At 35.5% G+C, this 22,372-nt stretch overlaps 2 protein-coding genes across 2 annotated transcripts in view; both read left to right on the plus strand.

Annotated features, from left to right (window-relative positions):
• Nucleotides 1-2,826: 2,826 nt before the first annotated feature.
• The window catches only part of trpl (transient receptor potential-like), a 30,658-nt gene continuing 11,112 nt past the window's right edge, over nucleotides 2,827-22,372 (plus strand). Inside the window, exons 1-14 of the mRNA XM_068766804.1 lie at nucleotides 2,827-2,853; nucleotides 3,616-3,740; nucleotides 5,700-5,937; nucleotides 7,767-7,909; nucleotides 8,557-8,737; nucleotides 9,451-9,642; nucleotides 10,173-10,407; nucleotides 11,626-11,778; nucleotides 12,885-13,140; nucleotides 13,975-14,108; nucleotides 14,992-15,115; nucleotides 17,968-18,163; nucleotides 18,577-18,744; nucleotides 21,640-21,859. Coding sequence (XP_068622905.1) covers nucleotides 2,827-2,853; nucleotides 3,616-3,740; nucleotides 5,700-5,937; nucleotides 7,767-7,909; nucleotides 8,557-8,737; nucleotides 9,451-9,642; nucleotides 10,173-10,407; nucleotides 11,626-11,778; nucleotides 12,885-13,140; nucleotides 13,975-14,108; nucleotides 14,992-15,115; nucleotides 17,968-18,163; nucleotides 18,577-18,744; nucleotides 21,640-21,859 — 2,392 coding nt within the window. The remainder of the gene's footprint in view (nucleotides 2,854-3,615; nucleotides 3,741-5,699; nucleotides 5,938-7,766; nucleotides 7,910-8,556; nucleotides 8,738-9,450; nucleotides 9,643-10,172; nucleotides 10,408-11,625; nucleotides 11,779-12,884; nucleotides 13,141-13,974; nucleotides 14,109-14,991; nucleotides 15,116-17,967; nucleotides 18,164-18,576; nucleotides 18,745-21,639; nucleotides 21,860-22,372) is intronic.
• LOC137923571 (tektin-1-like) lies at nucleotides 15,876-17,162 on the plus strand. The gene is given in 1 exon segment (XM_068766789.1): nucleotides 15,876-17,162. A coding segment is annotated over 1 exon segment (1,287 nt).

The following is a 22,372-nucleotide window of genomic DNA, read 5'->3' on the forward strand; positions in this document are numbered from 1 at the left end:
GGGGCGGAAAGCGCGCCAGGACTGTCGCCGCCTCGAACGATATCGTGCGATATCCGCGTACGATCCGTATGGCCATCCTCCGCTGGACGCTGTAGATCTTAGTTCTACAGCGTCGAATCGCCAGCCTTTTTGCCCACACGGGCGCCCCGTACAAGGCTACGGACCGTACGACCCCTGCATAGAGGCGGCGGACTTCCTCCGTGGGTCCCCCGAGATTAGGCAGCAGTTTATGCATGGCACCCGCTATCCTCTCAATCCGGGGGACGAGGCGATCGAAGTGCTCTTCGAAGCCCCAGCGACTGTCCAAAGTGAGGCCGAGGTACTTCATGTACCGCCCCACCGTGACATCGTGCCCACCGACGCGAACGCGCGAGTCGGGAGGTTCCCTCGTTCGAGGCAACCGGTGGAACCATAGCGCCTCGGTCTTGTTTGGCGCTATTTCCAACCCCAGCCCGCGTATTTTAGCGACGACGACTTCCGTCCCAAGCTCGGCGAGCTCCCTGGTCCTCTCGAAGTTGTCTCCGCTGGCGACTACCAGCGTGTCGTCGGCGTAACAAACGACGCACACGCCGGCGGGGAGACTGACTTGCAGAACCGCATCGTACGCGAGGTTCCACAAGAGTGGTCCTAGGACCGACCCCTGCGGCACCCCGCGCTTGATCTCCCTCCGGTTACTCCTTCCGTTTTGGTCCATGTACACGATGTACCTGTCTCGCAAGTAATCGCCGATGACGCCGCGCAGGCAGGGAGGGACCTCATGCTGGATCAGTCCCTCCCTTATCGCATCCCAGGGCAGTGAGTTGAAAGCGTTGACGATGTCGAGGCTTATCGCCAACGCTACACCACCCCGAGACACGGCCTGCTCCGACAAGGACCGAACGCGCATGATCGCGTTGACGGTCGAACGCCCCCGACGGAAGCCAAACTGGCTGTCGGCAAGATCGGGGCCGACGCGAGACAGATGCTCGCCGATCCGGGCGGCAAGTATCCTTTCGAACAGCTTGCCGCACTCGTCCAGCAGGCATATGGGACGGTACGCAGAGGGAGATTCTACGGCCCTGCCTTCTTTCCTCAAGAGGACCAATCGTGCCTCCTTCCAAGGCGTGGGAAACGTGGCTCGGCGGAGACAGCTCGTGAAAAGCTCCGCCAGCTTACCCCCCAAAGACGCCAGACTAAGTACCCAGACTCGACCCGGTATTCCGTCGGGCCCCGGCGCGGTGTTTCGCGCTCTGAGACGGCTCACGGCTCGATCCAGCTCCTGCGCCGTTACCCTCGTCTCATCCGTCCACTCCTTGCTGTAGATTTTATGTTAAGGAGGTCCGGTAAGTTGAACGTGGTTAAGTCTTTCGGATGCGAATCGGGAGCAGTGTCTGAGTAATGTGTATATAACATGTGTTAAAGCGACAACTGTCTATTACATGAATACAATGTTTCACTTTGTAGAGTTAAAACTTATTTACATCAAGGTTGTAACGTTAAATCCACGCAAAGGAATCCAAAAAAAGACACAGTGTAGCTAATTTCAGTACAATAAATTGAATTACATAGCAATGGTTATTGACCTCATATTGTATCTGGGTGATGGTCGGTGAAATGGATTATCTCGGATCTTGTAAGGCTTCACGTAAAGTCACGTTTCATATAGCCTACTTTGTTACACGTTCGTTTATAATTTGTTCGAAATATTAGGATTGTTTTGCGATTTATTTTGGGAATTTCTTTTTATTTTAGTTCTCCTTCAAATTAAAAAAAATAAACTTTACTGAGATAGAGTAGATTCATTTTCAACCTGGTGTGTGTCAGAGAGACACACATACACATACACACACACACACAGAGAGAGAGAGAGAGAGAGAGAGAGAGAGAGAGAGAGGGAGTTCTAGATTTGTGAACATTAAATTAGAGAGGGACAAATTAAATTAGTATTATTAACTGCTCTGTAAAATGAGTCACATGACTTTCTTTTACTAGAAAGTCGCGGCATTCAATTCAAAATTTGGAAATCTATGGTCATGCTTGACTTTTACATCTTGGTTTACAAAAAAAGCGCATGCTTCTACTCTGCTGCATTCATAGGTAGAAGTTTTTCAATGACTTTCACTGAACGATTGCCCTAATTCGTAGTAGTTTTTGCTAAGACTCCTTTGAACAATTAAAGCTTTATGTAAATATTTATTGCTAGTAAGCTTTTTATCACAAATATGATTAATTTTTAGAGGAATCAACTGCCTAAACAAAATACAGTCGGTATATTTAACAGATTAGCATCTCCTATTATTTATACTTTTCATAAGGGTATGCATTAAAATAATAGATATTTTAACTAGAAAACTATAAACCACAAAACACCAAACCACATCACCATCATCATGATTTCAGTGATAGGATTTCCGTAGCTGGACATAGGGCTCCTCTAACTCCGGAAACACGTTGCGCTTGCCAGGCTGTGTTCTTCATTCCAAAACCCTTAGAATCTAGCGACCGTCTGTCAAAATAATAAATAATTATCTTTAATTTGCAAAGAGAACCAGTTTATTTCGTTTCTCGTCGCTGTTAATTTTTTGTTTCCTTTTGTTTTGCATTTGGATCCAGTCGGGGTAAAATGTATTAATTTGTTAAATTGACTCCAGAAATACGGGGTAAATTCCTAAGATTTCTCTAGTCTTCACAGACATGTACATTTGTAAATAATTTATTTATACAATTTAAATAAAACGTTTTAATGTTTTGCTATGTTTTCTTTGACGATTGTTCTTAAACCATTGTTGTTTTATTAGAAGTTTATGCCGGTAACAGTCGAAGGCCGATATCAAGACAACTGCAGCCATGACAGGAAAAAAGGATTTGGAGAGTGTAAGTTCATTTCGATTTATTTTATTTTAATGGCTTCTTTAGTTGATTGAGTGGTAATTTCTTTAAAACTCTTTTGATACTTTGGACTCTGGTGCCGAGATATAACTTAAGAGTAGCTTAAGTTACAATAAATTTATGTGTCTTTATAAAAGTGGTTTAAGTGTAACAAACAGCTACAGAGGTTAGATCAGATTTCCCGCCTTTTACAGCGAAAGAGGTGTGACCATTTGAAAGAAAAGAGAATCGGTTTCAGAAAGTCATTCCTGGGGAGAACAGCGAACGAAAATTCCTGCTGAAAACAAACATCAAAGAAGTTTTCTTCTTTTTTTTCTTCTTTTCAGCTGTTAGATGCTCATTGCAAGGAATAGGTCTTTCTCAAAGACCGCCACGATGACCCGATTCGCGCTGCAGTCATCCTGTGACTTCCCGCGATCTTAAAGGGTTTAGTGTGTAAGAATTACATACAACTTTGTTCTAACCCCACGGAGTACCATTATAATGATCACCATGTCTTCCATAAAAGTCCACAGCTGGACATAGGCCTTCCAGATTTCCAATAGAAACGGTCAGATACGACTTACAATTAGTCCAACTTGTGCGTGGATATTCTGCGCTGCGCTTGCCAGTCTTCTCATCACAATCTTAAGGTCTCGATGGCTATATATTCTGTGCGCTATGTCGTCTAACAATGTCATAAAAAACTATAATGTGCTGTTAATAAAAGTTAATAATTATTCCTACGTTCATTTTATTTGTTGGCAGGGTGATCTAAATTTAGAATGTGCCAAGCAACCGATGGCAATTCCCGTTCTACCGAAGTCTCTTACGTTCGAAGAGAAGAAATATTTACTGGCAGTCCAGCGTGGCGACATGGCTAATGTTAGAAGGTGATATTTTTTCTCTTATTATATGGCTTACAGCTTTTTTTCTCTTTATGGCTTAAATTTAGTTTGTTTCGATAACATTAATTACATAATATAGAAAACCCAATGCAGAATACAGCTGGCCTTTTAAATGGCAGTATACTTAAGTTTTTAAATTAAAAATATATTTATGGTATTTAATGAATAAAAATATTGAAATGGAGTTTGAGACAGATCTAAATTTATATAACTTTGTGGATGGTTTATCAAAAAAAAAAAACAATTTCCAAGGCTTCTTGCATTTGCTATACAGATAAATAAATCATCAAGGCATTCTTTGAATGTTTGTGGCATCGATCTTGAAACTGCATGTTTTACATGGCCAATTGTAAGTCGTCTGTTCCCGTGCTGTAAAATTACTTAATTAGAAATAAAAATTAATGACTAAGCGTATATTAAAAACACTTAAAAATCACGGTACGGCGCAACGTTGGAAGTTCGCCCACTAGGTGGACAGAGTTTTGAAATGTTTGCACGCTCGTATAAGGATTATTTTGCCGATATATTGGGCTTACACTAGGAGTAACAATGTGGGCCTGTGCAACTTCACTGAACTAGTAAAAATCTTACGTTACTCAAGAGTTCAGGGCATTCCACAGAGTTGGTAATAATTTTTATCAGATAAATTATATCTGCAATGCTTGGAAGTTGTAGTGGTAAAGTAACGAATCTTTCAAAGTTAACTATCCATTATTAGTACTTCTTCCTTTTACATACTATGGTTGTCTGTAACAGATTGCCTTGTGTGATAAGAACGTCCATTGTACTTTTTTGTATATTATTATGCAACTATTTAAATGTACCCTAACGTGTACAATAAAGAAAATGAAATAAAAATAAATAAATAGGATATATAATTTCATGACTAAATTGCAGCGTTTCAACTACAGTAATCGTATAAAGCGATTCTGTGTACTTAGCTATTTTGTCAATTTACATACTGTTTGTAGAGTTCCATTATTGGAATGCATATTCAAGGTGGCTAGGGGCAAAAGTGAAGAATTTCAAAGTATTTGAAGTTTATTTCGTAATAGAAATAAGTACTAGAAGATTTAGATTTAGTTCAATCTATTATATAAAAAATATTCCATTATATTATAATTAAAAAGTACAAATTCCTTAACGTTTATTTCGTCGATCACCTTGATTCTTATTTTCTTAGCAGCTGTAAGGTTCTGTAGAAATATTCGTCTTATATCCAATTTACACATTTTTTAAAAATTGACTTTGGTTAAATATTTTTCTATCGGTGCAGTCCTAAGCTGTCATGTTATAAAAGAAAAAGACAAAACGAAAGCGGGCGTATAATCTCATGAGATATGATGGTTAAAGTTCATAAACTAATTAGTCAAGCAACATTGATTGTTATCGAATTAAAGTAAAATAAGAAAAGTTAAAAGATGAACTTTTAGGACAGATCAATTTCATTCTAAGGTCTATCGAATTAAGTTTTTCTGGTATTCTGCGCTTGATGTACATATGCGGTTTCTTTAAATAATACATAATGGAAAGTAATATGAACACGCCACGAAAAATTTCAGAAAATAAAGAAACTGGATGACGTTCATAGATAGAGATCACCTCCGAAGATTTCCAACAGGTTGGATGGTTGGAACCCTGGTTGGAAGTACCCTGCGTCCAACGTCTTTTGATGACCCTAACAAGGTCATCTCTACATTATCATGTCATGTCTACATTATGGATTGACGCCCTCCGCTGCCGGCTCGTGGTCTATTCCCGAAACTTCCCTACCGTCATATGTTCTACACACTATTGAGCCTATCCACTTCCACTCCAACTAGTCAATCGCTGGGCGCTGGGCTATTTCGGTTAATTCTTTTTGTCCACGGATCTCCTCATTCCGTTACATGGTCTCTTCTCCAGAAACTTAGGGCAAATCTTGATCGATTATAATCATTTTAGGATGCTTCAGAAAGCACATCGCAGGAATAACGTGGATATGAACTGTGTCGACGCTCTTGGACGAGGGGCGTTGACATTGGCAATCGACGGTGAAAACTTAGAGATGGTGGAGTTGCTCATTGTGATGGGAGTGGAGACAAGAGATGCCCTGCTCCAGGCAATCAACGCAGAGTTCGTGGAAGCGGTAGAGTTGCTGTTAGAGCATGAGGAATTGATACACAAAGTCGGAGAACCATATGTAAGTTTTTTACATGTTGTGTAAACAAATGATTTTTTTTAGTTTCTGTGGTCATTCAAATCCTCATTCATTTTGTATTAAATTGTAAGTGTCACCACTTACAAATTACTCCCACCAGCGATTTAACGACACTCAAAGAATCCTAGATTCAAATATATGTCACGCCGTTCTTAGGACGAGACATGCTCCTGACTATCCGAATTACGCGACACTTTATAAGAAAGATACCATACAACACAATTTGCAGCCAATGAAACCAAACAGTCCTTACCGGTCATGATGGTCAAGAACATATAGTGGGAGACAAACCTATCATCCTAGATCAATTCCATTTCAGTGCTAATAATTTTTGAAGTGATAGTTAGGTTAGTCAGTCCTATTTCCAAGTGACCAAACCGATGTTCGTTTCTCTGAAGCATCCTTGAGTCGAAATTTTCAAGCCGAGGTTCCTTCTCAGAAATTCTTGCTCCAGTTCACTCCAAGGAACACCTATCTAATTGATTTAAAAGCTTGACGAACCGTCAATCCGGTAATATTGTATGTGATGTAAGGGCATGAGTTGAGGTTCGCGCGGGAGCTGTCTTTCTAGTTACGTAAACTTGGTTTAGGCCTTTCCCCCCTTAGGATAAGCCGGTCGCTTCACGGCTATTATCTATATTTGTGTGCAATGTTGAATTTATTTGTAATTCGTATGAAGTGTGACTTTTTATATTTGTGTGAATATTGCTTAGGAATTAAAACTAATGTTTAACGAGTCATGTCGCAATTTATTTTTGTGGTACTGTCGTATGGAATACTTCTTCTACAACTTCTAGTCTATCAATAATTTTATTCTGATGATATTTTTTATTTTCGTAAGTGTGAACCAATATTGCGATCAATTTTATAATGTCTCTAATACGAGACAGTAAAATAAGTAATAAAATTGGCTCTTTCGTGAGTTATTTCCGCTTAACCGATTTATAGCGGCCATCGCTGGAAAGTTTTGCTCAGCGAAAATCAATTTTATAGCTGTTCTAGTTTTAGTCGCTTAAACAGGAAACCTAGTCAAGGTTAGATGACGAAATATGTCATGACATTAATGAGTGCATACATGCAACATTTGCAAATACGATTACATCCATAAATATACAGGATGATTTTTTTGGGCATAAAACATGTAAATGTTAAGCTAATTTGCTATCAATTATTACATGGCTACCCAAATAACTCTTCCCAAATATTAATTTCCAAAATTTCATTGTTAATTTTTATGTATTTAAAATGATATATCTATGTAATCAATATGGGTTAAACTTAAACGACAGTTTTCTGAAATTCCAAAGATAAAACTAAAAAAGGATATAAATTTTTAGTGGTTCATTTTGAGGTTATAATGACAGTTTAGTTCTAAAGATTTCATCATCCATTTTCTGTAATATATAATACGAAGAGGACCAATATTTAGCCACTTCTGCACATGCAATGGTAGTCGTGCACCGCCCGCCAGCTCGCTGATAAATGCGTATGCGGCAAACAATGCGAATGATAAAACCGCCACCGCCAAATTACTCAACTCGTGTTTCACCCCTCCACGGGGCATCTTCAGGAGTTATGTTACACCGATTAGTGCCAAACAGAGAGTCTCTGTGTGGCTAAATATTGGTCCTTTTCTTTTTTAGGATGGATTTCTGCAAGGTAACGCCTCCATTAAATATGGAATATACTAAACTGACATCACATTGCATCCAAACTATTTTCGTGTTAATATCATTTAAATTATAATAAGTATTATAATATCAGAAATAAATTCAGAATAACTAACGTAAATTATTTTGATTAATACACAGAGTTGGCAAAAGGTTGATCCGAACACGGCTACATTCACACGAGACGTTACTCCATTAATACTGGCCGCACATAAGAACAACTACGAGATTATTAAACTGCTTCTAGACCGCGGGGCGACATTACCGGACCCTCATGACATCAGGTACGAGAGGTTGCCTCTTTTTCGGAAATTTGAGGATCACGTATTGGCATTTTTAATTCAATTATTTGCCAAACAGTATTTGTATACTATTTGTTTAATTTACACAAACTAATCGAAATATATGAAGACAAAATTGTTTAATTAATGTACGTTCTTGGTGATGACAAAAGGGTTTTATGGATCATCCAGAGTGCAAAAGAAACCATTCTCGGAGCTTCGCATTGAGATTTAATGAGAAATTAGGAAAATTCATGTCGTTGACGTGGCTATCCGAATTGCTTGTGACAGTGGCTTGGATTTTGACTGAAGACCAAGATCCGAAAGTGACGCACGGGTATGCCAGTCGCTAGATGAACCGACGATATTATAAAGTTAGCGATAAATTTCTAAATGCCGGCAGCGCATGATTGGTCATCGTGGCAATCCATGGGAGTCTATACCTTGCAGTCGCCGTCTGCGCAAAGTGTGAATTATTTATAAGGTTATATCCCGGGAATTGAATCCGCGACCTCAAGTCTCAGTCCTTTATAGCAGGGCTTCTTCTGTTCAAGACACTAATAGACTTTTACTGCTCACAATAATATAATTTTTATATAACTAAGCAATTTTACCAGGCTGTTTAGGGAAAAGTTGATGTTTTGCTTCAGATGTGGCTGTGACGAATGCATCCGCGAATCTACCGATGATTCATTAAGGCATACTTTGGCACGTCTAAACGAGTACCGGGCTCTTGCGTCTCCATCTCTTATCGCGTTGTCGTCCACAGATCCTATCCTCACAGCTTTCGAATTGTCTTGGGAACTGAGAAACTTGGCATTCACTGAACCGGTTTGTATATCTTTATACGAAATTAATATTGCACCCAGTGTAAGAAAGGCCAATTAATTTTAATTTACGACACACGGCGCTAATTTTAAATTACAGTTGATCATCGATCAATGTTCGATTAATAGAATTATTATTTGAGAGTTAACAATTTTGAATGAATTTGGCAGATTATTTATACACGTTATTTATCAATTAAATTAAAGATTTTCCACAAAAACCTGGAAATTTATTTTATAGATTTTTTAATAAATGTAATTTAATACTCACAATTAAAAGAAGATTTTTTTCTTGCTGTATGGCGTTTATTTGAGACATTTTTAAGCGAAACAAATCTTATTTCTAGTAACAGGTTTATTATTAAGTTCTTATCAGGATTTTATATATCAACACTGATATTATAGTCATATCTTTTTATTACTTATTTTAAATAAGACATAGTTATGTTGCATACATACAAATAATATTTGATAACGTGAGCGTGAACATATATGGTTTAATTATAGTTTAAACTATGATTAGTTAAATTTGGAATGATGGACTTTTCAGAAATATAACGCAGGTCAGCAAGTTAGAAACAGGGGGCATTTTTAAAGTAATTGTACATGATTGCTGGTTTGATTGACCTTCCTGAAACTAGTCTGTTTGATATATTACACATTTACATTCTAATTAGAATACGTGAAAAGTACTAAGTAAGTAAGTTATATTTGTAGGAAAGTAAATCGGAATATCTAGAATTACGTCGTCAAACGCAGAAGTTTGCTGTGGATCTATTAGATCAGTCGAGGAGTTCACATGAGCTGGCCATCATCTTAAACCACGACCCTGAGGAGTCACCATTCTATGATGGAGACCATATGAAGTTAGCTAGATTGGAGTTGGCGATAAATTTTAAACAGAAAAAGGTTAGTTGAGGCGACGTAATAGACGATACTTTCTTGAATAGTGTCATGGTGATAGATTTCTCTTGTTATGCTTCATGAAATTTATTTTATTGATTGATATGAGATATTCTTTAGAACCGTCGCAAACAGTGACTCTAGAAGCGGTGCAGCAGCGTCGCTGTTGTTCGACCACATCGCTACAGTTGTGCCGTCATCCGCCATACTGTCGCGATACAAATACAATCCAGTAACCTCGGTTCTCTGCCCGTCACGACGCAGTAGCGCTTTATAAATGCGACTAACACGCGTTCGTAGCGATGTAGTCGTTCGCTACAAAAAGTCGTAGTAAGCGACAGCCCTTATATGTGATATTTATATATTTAAATCGCTTAGTTAATAGCAAATTTGTGTTGTAAATATTGTTATATACTAATAATATTACAAATATTTTTTTTAATTTTACATAGAGAATTTTATTTGAGTTGTTAAAAAATTTAATGTGATCTACGATGATTAATAATCGAATATAATAATAATAAATCATTTAACAGTTTGTAGCCCATCCAAACATACAACAGCTCTTGGCGTCTATCTGGTACGACGGAGTACCAGGGTTTCGACGGAAGTCAGCCATAGAGAAGATTATGATAATCTTTCGAGTGGCATTCCTCTTCCCTTTCTACTGCTCTCTCTACATGGTTGCTCCTAACTGTGAAATTGGCAAACTGATGAGAAAGCCTTTTATGAAGTTCCTAATACACGCCTCAAGTTATCTGTTCTTTCTTTGTAAGTACATATTTAGAATATAAAGTATCATCTTTTATTAATCTCCTCGTATTTGCTGCAAATAAATTTCGTCATAGAACCGATTAAGGGAATTTTAGAGAAATTATATTTAAAGGTTTTTGTTTCAATTACCTACTTTCGTAATAAATTGTAAAGTTGAGCCAGTAAAGAAACAACGAAAAACGAACAAAATGAGTTTGTGCCTTTCTTAAGAGCTAGCAGCAGAAAATTTGACTCACATTTTCGGCAGATTTTAAGTCCTCGTGACCATTTCAATTTATAGCTCACACTTTACAGTTAGACATACACAAACACAGAAAATTAAACTCATAACACAACAAGTGTTTTGGTGTAGAACATTTCTTCATAATTGGTAGTCCAACGCTATTAACTTTCCTTATGATACCTTTGGAAGGTAAAAAAGGCTGAAAACCAGCGCTGCTCGTTGGCTTCAACTGTCCTGATTAGCAGAAACGATACCACCTTCTTTTGACTCTATTATAATTTAAACATAAAAATCTTTATTATTGGCAATGTAACAAGGTAATAAATTGATTATATTATTTACTTATAACTTATATAGGACGGTGATTAATGGTATATCTTTTGCCAGGGGCTATTATTGTGGTGTCTATTCATGTTCCTGTTTACTAAAGCGAAACTATTGTTATTCAATTATTCAAAACGCATATTAAAAGTAAATTGGCTTGTTATTCAATAAACGAATGTTTAAATGACAAGAATCCTTAGCAGTGCTTATCCTTAGCAATGAAGTCGCTTGAATATTTTGAATTCATCTAGGCTATATCTCATAAAGTGTCTATGTTTAAATCTACACATTATATGTTGTTAAATTTAATTGAACGATGTATTATTGTAGAGTTTTTTCCTGCATTTTCTCCACAAATATGACACCTTACGAAGCAGAGTAGAGTCAAAACCGAAATAGATTAAAACAATAAGTAAATGATAAGTTGTCGATCAATAAGAGTTCTGTTAAAAGTTCCAATGTGGAATTACTGAATTTTATTTTTTATCATTATTTTACCACAGGCATGCTGCATTGATTTTAATTTTTGCATCACGAACTACGATTTGACTGTTATATCTGTTAAGAATATGTTAAATTAAAACATGTACGCTTCGTCAATAATTTTGAGAGAGTGAATTTTTTAATTGCTTCAAACATTTAAAATTTTGTGGTTGGATTTTTAACAGTGATTCTAATACTGGTGTCTCAACGAGCGGAGGTGCAATTGATACAAATGTTCGGCTCTGAAAATATGATAAAGCATTTGGAGAGTGAAATGTTGAAGCAGAGAGGAAACCCGCCCACGTTTTTGGAGATATTCGTCTTTATTTACGTTTTAGGTAAATTTCTTGTCTTAATTATTTTATGTACTTTCTAAAGTTTTACATACAGATATAATACGCGTAATAATAAAAAGTGAAACATGAAAAACAGTTTTGGAACGACATACGTTGTCAACTCTTTAGGAGTTTTATAGGTTGATTGGTTATATAGCTCATTTGTCAATAAAAAGCTATAAAGCTTTTTCTCATATTTATTACCACCCTCTAAAAATTGGTCACTTTAAAATGTGCTGCATTATTTTTTTATCCATTTAAATGCAACAGGTTGATAACTTTTAGTAACACAAGTATATCATGTAGAAAGATAGTAAATAATAATTAATTTTAATATGTGGTAATGTGAATTTTAATAACGTATTTTCTTGTTATATTATAATAAATGTTATTTAATTTTTAGAAACCGTTAATTTTTGATAGAATGTATCATACAGTAGTTGAAAAATGTTTCACAATATTTCTTAAAAGCTTTTACAATCACCCTGAATAGTTAATATTAATTTCTGACGAAAAACCCAAGTCAATTTTTTATTAGTTTGTTAGTTCAGATTGTAGATCAGGATTGTAAATATTTTATAAAAGATATTTTTATTTTTCTTAAATGACAACATAACTCGACCCCATCACTCTTTTGTGACAACTTCCGATAAAAGGATTGAGAGTGGTGGGGTTGAAACAGCGTTTTGATTATTGAGACGAGAGCTCGGTCACTCGTTCGATAAACATGTTGGCCTATAAGAGTATTAAAAGTAGAATGAAAGTATTTACTGTGCTGTGAATTGGAGATTTTCTGATAGGATTTAGAAATTATAGAAATAGTGTAATAAGTAGAAGTAACAAGGCTTTTAGTAATTAATAAGTACCAATGCATGTAAAATTATCATCGTTTATGATTTTAGCCATTGGAAGTCCACTGCTGGAATAGATAGCACATAGGTTTCTTTCTTTACCGGCATGTCTTTTGTGGCGCAAATTAACACACCACCAAGGAATGTATCTGAATTTACAAATTCTTTTATTACGGAATTTCTATCTATGACTGTAAACAGATTTACGTTAATGTACAAATCATTCCGTGTAATTAAAATACGTCAATATTTTTCAAGGATTTATTTGGGAAGAAACACAAGAAATTTACGTGGAAGGAATCCGTTCCTATCTCCGTAACATGTGGAATTTTATAGATTTCACTCGCAATTCTCTGTACGTTGCGGTAGCACTGCTTCGTATCGTTGCTTATGTGCAACAGACGGCAGAGATCGAGAAAGATGCTAAAACAATGTACATACCGAGGGAGCAGTGGAATGCATATGACCCTCAATTGATAGCAGAAGGATTATTTGCTGCCGCAAATATTTTTAGGTTAGTTTTATTTTTATTCCCATTTATTTCCGTTTATTTTGAATCGCGCCAGAAGTATTCTTCTGGCGCATTAAAATAATTAGAATTCAGATGTACCTGCTTACTGCAACTAATATTGTAAGCAAATAATAACTCATTTATAATAAATCATAGCAATAGTTATTAGGATCTGATGAAGCTATATAAGCATATGTTTTAAAAAAACTGTCTGAATTTATTTTGAGGCCTTCTCAAAATTCGTAAGAAGAACTCGTAGCTATTTAGTTCCATTGATATTTCAGAAATAAATTTATCTGATGTAACCAATCACCTGAGTGTTAAAAGTCTGAAGGACCTATTTAAGAGATATATTTTATCTCACAAAATATGATGTAAATAAATTAAAACTTATGTTATTAAGTAAATGCATGGTAATGTAATACATATATGTATCTTCATTTTAGAAATAATTATATATAGAGATATAATGAAATGGCGTGTTGGTGATGTTGTATGCACTTTTTTGTCAGATAAATATTTGGAAAATTAAATTTAAAAAGTTAGAGTACGTTTGTAACCCTCGTAGCTTAAAATTGAAGGATGTCACCTTATGGTGTTTTTGTTATGACTTCGAGGCTTCTTCTTCTCATCATCATGGTAGGTGACAGAAGCCCACTGCATAGCATAGACTTTCCAAAAAGACCATTACCGGTCTTACGCTGCTTGTATCCAGCGAATTTCTAGAAGTGCCCCGCCCGCAACGGGAGTGATCGCCAAAAACATTGTATATTATGATAAATATATAGTATTAAATACGATCTGACGAATATTAAATCATGCTTATATTCTGTTTAGTGCTTTAAAGCTGTTGCACCTTTTCTCCATCAACCCTCACCTGGGTCCGCTGCAGATTTCTCTGGGACGCATGGTCATCGATATTGTCAAGTTCTTCTTTATCTACAGCTTGGTACTGTTCGCTTTCGCCTGTGGTGAGTTTTTGTTTTTAAAAGATAAACTTGAGAAGTCCACTGCAGGTCATATACCATAGATTTACTTTTGCATCAAATAGGTCAATATTGTTTAAAATCCATGGTTACTATTGAGTAAAATTGTACAAGCAATTCTCAACTCTACTTTGATGTATTTTAATCGATATTGATGAAGTCGATAAAAATTAAAATAATTAAAAATTAATTTATTACCTAAGTATACGATTGTTGCGATCGACAATCGTATGATTGTTGCGATCTTTAACCCTTAAATGTATGACTTTTATTGCATATATACATTACGATGCTAGGAAAAATATAAGAAAATATGTATTTATAACATATTTTACTTATTTATTTAAAAAAAACCTTATGATGCAGATATACAACACTACGCATTCACTGTACACTATTGTATTCAAAGTGGTATGTTGCAGTTTTTCGTCATTGGGCATTTAACCGTTAAGGGAGGCCTATGTTTCTCAGTCTGCTGATATGATGATGATGATTCCCATAGGCTTTCTCCATAAATTTCCAATAGGACCGGCTGGAAGCAGCCTGCAACCACCTGCTTTTATATGACAAGGTCTTTTGACCACCTTATGAGTAGAAGCCTACCGCGCCTGCGATCCCGTATTTTTTACTAAACAAAATTAGGGTCCCAACATCTGTCCTGCTCGCTTTAAGTTCATTATGAAACTTATTTTGTTCACTAAATATTTGGTGAATGATTGCGAAAAATAATAATCAATTTTCACAATTTTCAAGTTTTTTAAAGGTTTTGTGACAATCCCGTCGAATAGAGAATGGAAATTAAAAATCTTCCAGTTACTCCGGTAGTATTTTATGTAACATCACTCGATATATTTTTTTCATTCATCAGGTCTAAATCAATTGCTTTGGTATTTCGCTGATCTGGAGAAAAAGAAGTGTTATGTTCTTCCTGGTGGTCTACCTGATTGGGACAACGCAGGAGACTCTTGTACGAAGTGGCGGAGTTTTGGCAAGTAAGTTGTGTCTCAATACCTTGCTCTTTTTTTCTAATTAACACGTTCACTGCGGGCCCAATTTTGAAGAACTTTCAGCTGGTGCAGCTGAGGTCGAATCAGCCTCAAGCTGAACTTCCTAGTAGTGCGTTTGAGGCCTTTTCTGCCTCATGTTCATCAATATTTTTTTACAATATTGAGTCAATGCTTCGCAGACATAAAGAAAGCTATATTTGTCTTTGTCATACCTCATACGGTTGAGTGTAAACAGCCGCCGCACTAGAGAGAAAACACGAGTTTTACGCGCCGCACCAGTGCAAAGTCTAGCATGAGGCTGAATCGACCTCAAGCCACAGTGAACGTATTAAAAATAAAAATTTTTAATAATCATCGTCATAATATGCAGTATGAAGTCCAAAGATATAGGCCTCCTTCATAGATTTTCGGGTTTAGTTGTATACGGGCTGAATTTGGCGTCTTGCGATGACCTTAAAGAATTATTCGAGCACTTGGCGGTGCTTCTTCTTTACTCCAGAAACTCAAGGCCCCAGTAGCTATCTATTTAGCACGGTAAGTGCCTCCTACTATTACTACAATCTGGCAATTCGTTGAACAATTTCTTTGGTTCGATCTCATAGACTTGTAATATCGTAATTCTTTCATACAAGGTTGCTAAGATGGTATCCATGGAAATAAATAAATCCAATTGTCAATTTACAAACAAGACTAGTTTTTGCTTATATATTTTTTCTTAGAATTTTTAACGTTTTTTATTAGAACAATGACTGATAGTCAATTTGGTGTTCGTCAAGTTATTGGCGCCCCAGTGGCAACAACGAGGTTGTCTGAACAAAGTATTGTCTGTGTTCCGCCTCGTTCCGCGAAATTTACTTTAGACGAATGGAGGCTGAGCAACGACCAAAGATGCAGGAATACCGAGGACCAACAACAACTCGCCGACAGAGTCCTGAACGAATCCGAGAGGATCTGCGAAGAAACCGCCGAACGCGCTGCTATCATGAAAGCAACCACAGACCGACGGATTGAAGAACGCATTGGAGACGTCGATTTCATTAAGAACGAGCTCAAAATTCAAAGAAAAGAAATTTGCTTAGAGCTGGAAGCACTAGGTGTGTATAAGACAAGGTGTTTAGATTGCTTAGCTTCCTTGCAAACAAATGCTCTCACTATTTGCCGTAAATGTCTCATACTGAGAGACGGACGTATCGGCATCGATTTGGTAGTAGATGGAGTTGAGCATGCGCTACAATAAGAGATAACAACCATCCTCGGTGGTCAGAGTTTGATCAAACGCACATTAGAACAGCTCAACGAACAGATGCGACGTCTTCGGTCCATTCGCTACCTGGTGGATCGCGATCTACAATACAAACAAGCCGCGATCGACTCGGACAAAGGCTCGCTGTCATTAAAACCAACCGACTTGTGTCTTTCAGTTTACGAAGGATACGCGAACCTAGATCCAGCGAGTATATCAGCTGAGGAGTACAACGCATTGTCAGCAAAAAACATTCAAATGGCTGCCAGAGAAGTGACCAGCGCGCGACCGATTCGAGTTTTCGTCGACACCTTATTGAACCAAGTTATTGATGACCTCTGGTCCGCTTACAACAAATGCAACCATGAATTCAATGAGCGTATAAAAGAGACTAAAATCGCTAAAGGTAAGCTTGAAGATATGCATCGAGAAACTACTGAAAAGATTTCGAAAATGCAAAACAATATATTACAATTGCAAAAAGCTCTGTCCGATAAGGAGGGTAATATAGGATTGGCACATACAAGACTTGGAAGACGCGCTCAGAGGATTAGTGCCGAGCTGGTCCGCGACCCTCCAGGTCAGACGCTGTATTTCGAATGTGAAATGTTAAGGCACAGCGTTGAGCAATTACAACAAATGTTACAAGAAGCAACTGCATCTCTGCGTTACCTTCTTCAAACACAAATCCAGTTGGAAGAGGACATAAACGTCAAGATGAATACTTTAAAGATTGACGAAGTCGACTGTTTAACCTTGAGGGCGACCATGGATTATCATGCCTACTAAGTTGCTTTACATCTGGTAATATGAGACATCGTATACATCATCATATACAGATATGGGATACATAACTGAAGATCAATAGTATCAAATTACAAAAAGGATTTTACATATTGCGAATGTTATGATAAATATTGTTATATTAATTAGTATAACAGTTTTAAGATTTTTTTTATAAATAACATAAAACACATAAATTACTTTTTTTTTCATTTTTACTGCATTGAGCTCTTTATTTACCTCTGTCATATCTAGGAATAACAATCAAAACTTTTGTTAGGGCTAGATCAAAAATTTGCTGCAAGGTTATGACTTGTGGTGAAGTTTCACCTTTTTTTAAAAAATATGTACTGAGTTGCTCCAAATTTAAACAAAACTAAGAATTTATGTGAAAAATATACAACTTTCTGTTAGTTAAATGATTTAATGGAACAGTGAGTTTAGAAAGAATTTAGACGTTTCTTATATTACATCGGCAAGTATAAATGAGAGTTTCATTCATTTCAAATTCACTATGATCACTGATACATTTTTCAGTCCTTAATATTTTATAAATATGTCGGATTATCATCGTTAATTTCGCCACAGGCTTTGAATTTTAAGGCTGCCATTGCTTAGTTTGGCTCTGTGCGGATTATATTTAATTTAAAATCTTAATTGTTTGTACGAATGATATGTTATAATTTTATAAACTAATTTATTCAGTTATTAAGGTACAAATAAAAAGCATATAACATAGTATTTTCTCAGTTTTAAATTAATATATTTAATTGACAATGCAAATATATATTATACCTGATTTATTTCTCAGTGTATTCGAAGCATCGCAGTCCCTCTTCTGGGCATCTTTCGGCATGGTGGGCCTGGAGAACTTTGAGCTGGCTGGAATCAAGAGCTACACTAGGTTCTGGGGCCTCCTTATGTTCGGTTCATATTCCGTGATCAACGTCATCGTCTTGTTGAACCTACTCATCGCTATGATGTCCAACTCTTACGCCATGATTGATGTAAGTTACATATAATTATTGAACAAAATCTAGTTAAAAATCGACATCAGTCGAAAACTTATTATTTTAATTCTAAGGAATTTTGAATATTATCTCTATTCTTTTCTGTGTTAATAAACATTTGTTTTATTTGATCACACCAGCGGGTTGCTGATCATCCAAATGATATTTTAGCGTCTGTTTTCCTTAAAATCAATAGCTTGTCTTGAGGACGAGAATAACTTAAGAATTCTGGACTCGTAATATATTTTGAGGAGTCTAGTCTTGATCTTGACTAAAGTTGAATAAAATAAATAATTTTATAATGTAATTTTTTCGTTACTAAGAGACAAGCATTCGTTGCAACAGTAAGCTGTAAGGGTTTATTGCGGATTATTGTTGTCAAAATATGATTGTTGTGTATTATTGTTTAGGAGCATTCAGACGTGGAATGGAAATTTGCACGCACACGTTTGTGGATGAGATATTTTGAGGAGGGAGCAACGTTACCTCCTCCATTCAACATATTCCCTACTCCCAAGCTTGTCTGCAAGTTGCTGAGGCTCAGAAAAAAGGATAAGCTAAAGAATATGGAACAGCAGGTAATAAAACATTAATTATATATTTATAGCAGTAATTAAGACTATGTGCCTTTTTACATCTATACTTATATTTCACTTTCTATGACACCTTCTTTCTTTTCGTGTTCGTTATAAAATTTTGTGTTACATTTACAGTATCTTAATAAAAAAAACATTTACCTTGTAGTGAGTATTTTGACACTGATATTCAATGAGGGTATGTCGGGATTTTTTCTTGTGACATGTGGACAGAAAAAAAAAAATAAAACTTAATTTTTTTATACACATTTTAAATTTTATTACAAGTTCTTCAAAAAAGGTTTCACTGCTAAATATTATAAGTAACATTAAAATGTAACTAACATCATTTTAATAGTTCATTATATATTCGCCCAGACTTTTCGTTGACTATTTTTAAGCACTCTCTAAGTGTTTAAAATCGCAAGCCAGATGTTTCCTCTTACGTACGATCGCTTATTTTGGAATTTATTTTTTTATTGTTGTGAATAGTATATTTTAAATGTTGTCACCTATAAAGGCACACAACAGAACTATTATTTATACGGCAACTTTTAATGTGTTTTTAACTTATGTATATAAATATATGAAACATTGAAAATTCTTTGACATAAATTAACAGTCAGGTGACCTTGGTAGCTCCGGGATATTCCTGAAACGATTGATCAGTTTTCGGGGGAAAGATTCTCGAAGCTAAATTCGACAGGAACTACATGATCCTATAGCGTTTTCAAAATAATCACTTTAAAAAGATAAATTTGTTGCCCGACATACGTTATATGGTTATATTTATTTATTTATTCCAAGGTCCTTCACACCTCTCAGATTTATTCATAATAAAATATAAACATTAATACATAAACCACGCAAATTATGAATTACATATAATTAACAATTAAAAATACAAAATTAGACGGGGGAAAATTAAAAGGGGAAGTACTAAACAGAATGTATCACAATAAATTGACAGTGTGTACGGAGTGTTTATATTTATTGTGTATGGTGTTTGTTTGATTGATGATTTCAGTTGTATAGTGTAAAGCAGTGTTTCTCAACCTTTTTTGTGCCATGACCCACCTTAGCGTATCTAAAATTCTTATATAATTGTCGTAAAATATTACATAGGGGGCCCCCTCTATAAAACATTTATCATTATTTAAAAAATTGCTTTCAATGATAGATACGACTTTTAAATCGGCCGGAGCGAAAGGAAACTCGTATCGAGTCTATTTTCGATTTGCTCCTCGTGGGGCGTCGGTCCCGCGTTAGGAAACACTAAAGTATACAGCATAAGTTCATATTATATATAATATATCGTATATAATTTAAAATTATGAATAGTTTCTCTCTTCCAATATTTTATCACGATCCATTTAAGTCGATTTTTAAGTTATTTCCGTGCAATGAGCTCTACATTAATTCTACTTAAAATCTCTAAGGTGAACCGGAATAGGAAACAAAGTTAAAGAGTATGGAGAGTTATCCAATTTAAACTTCATTATATACGACCTGGAAAATAATTGGTGCTTTTCTTTTTACAGGTATTTTTTTGAAAGTAAAGTAATTGGTTGTACTAGTAATTTTTAAAATTGTTTCTAATGCAATTGAGTGTTGTAATACAATGATAAATCTTTTAATGTTTAAATCATATTTAATATACTATGCTGTTTCGTGTTCGGATATACTATACATTCGGTCGATAAATATAAACTGAAATGATACTATGGTCACCGACTAAACGCCAAAGAGCACAATATAATACAAACATAAATAAAAATTATCCCATATTTGTATTTGTTATGTTACAACTTTAGAAAGACTTTACCGATTCGTATTTTATTATAAGTTTTTTAATAGTCTATAGTAGGTTTTTTGTGTGCGTAATGTATTTACAATGTCGATATATAAATCGAAAGTAGTTGTTGTATCGAGTTTGTTATGAGCTTTTTACAGATAAGAGCGCATATGAAAACATATTTCAAACGTATTTTAAGTTAAATGACGCAATTACAGGAAGTTTAATTTAAGCAAATTGAAATCTCCTGGCGTGTTTATTATGATGTACATAAGTGATAACTATATATGATATTTAGCGGGTAATATCATGTATTAATGTCATCACTACTTTATACATGGAACATCCATTGCAGGTTTGTACCACAGATTTCCAACAGGAACATTTGAAAGCGACTAGCATCCAGCCTCTGTCATCGACTATAACCAGGTCGTTTGTTCACCTTGTGGGCGGACGTTTCAAGCTGCGATCTATTACAAAACCTTAAGGTTCCAGTGGCCATCTATTGTGCTATATGGTCTGTTTATTGCCACTTCAACTATTCAAACTGCTGCGTTATGTAATTTTTTTCGCCTACGGATATACTAATTCCTGATTCAAACTTGAACAAATAACGCCCAATTTGTAGTAATACATTATCTATATAAGATTGTAGAGATGTTATTATTTATATAAATACTAGCTGATCCCGCAAACGTTGTTTTGCAAAAAAAATTAAAGTTTTTAATTAACAAATGTAAGATAAGGGTTGATCGTAGAGGGGTGAAAATTTATGGTTGTATGTATTCTTGTATGCTGTATCATAAAAAAATAAAAACAAAAAATTTCGTTAAAAAAATAAAAAAATTATTTTAAGTGTAAACAACCTTTATCACTTAGGGGTATAGAAAATAGATAGTAGCCGATTCTCAGATCTACCGAATACGCATATTAAATTTGGTAAAAATCAGTCAAGCCGTTTCAGAGGAGTTCAAGTTCGAACACCGTGACACGAGAATTTTATATATTAGATTATTATATTAGTCAATTTGATTTTAATTAATGTTGATATTTCAAACTTAAGTAGTAATACTAATTCTATATTTTTCCAATCATTTCAATAGGAACAGAAGGAGAAAGAAGACGATGTGCGCTACACAGCAGTAATGCGAGCTTTAGTGTGGAGATATGTGACGGCGATGCATAGAAAAATGGACGACGAACCTGTTACAGAAGACGATATCAACGAACTGAAAGGAGACGTTTCTTCGTTGAGATACGAGCTTCTAGAAGTGTTTGAGAAGAATGGAATGGACGTTTCTTTCACAGATAGAAAGGAGAAGAGTAAGTAGTCTAGTAATATAAAAAGCCAGCAATATGCATAAAAAGAGTAGGAGTCTTATTTTGAAGTTTTCTTTTATCTATGAAACACTCTATGAAATCGTCAATGATAAACTTTTCATCTGAATTTATGAATTTGATTTGATATCTCTTATTTGATTGCGTTAAAACAATGAATACACCTATTATGTAAAATAATATTCAAATTCAAAAATGTACTTACGTACTCTTAAATAAATCTGACTTATACATAAAACATAAATAAAAATGACAAGAAAGTGCAAAAAATATAGCTAAATTGGATTTTGGTAATAAATATTATCCAAATTCACTGTATATTTATTCCTAATTATTTATTAAGCGTGAAAATCATGTTAACCATTCAGAGAATAAAATATTAATCATAAACTATAGAAATATCTAATGGATTCAGGCATTATTTTGCGGAAGTCTATCCTAAGTAAGAAAAGGACCAATATTTAGCCACTTCCGCACATGCAATGGTAGTCGAGCAAT

The sequence above is a fragment of the Battus philenor genome, unplaced genomic scaffold (assembly GCF_028537555.1).
Source record: "Battus philenor isolate CCGP_79_NKW_IND1 unplaced genomic scaffold, ilBatPhil1.0.hap1 SCAF_22, whole genome shotgun sequence".
NCBI lineage: Eukaryota > Metazoa > Arthropoda > Insecta > Lepidoptera > Papilionidae > Battus > Battus philenor.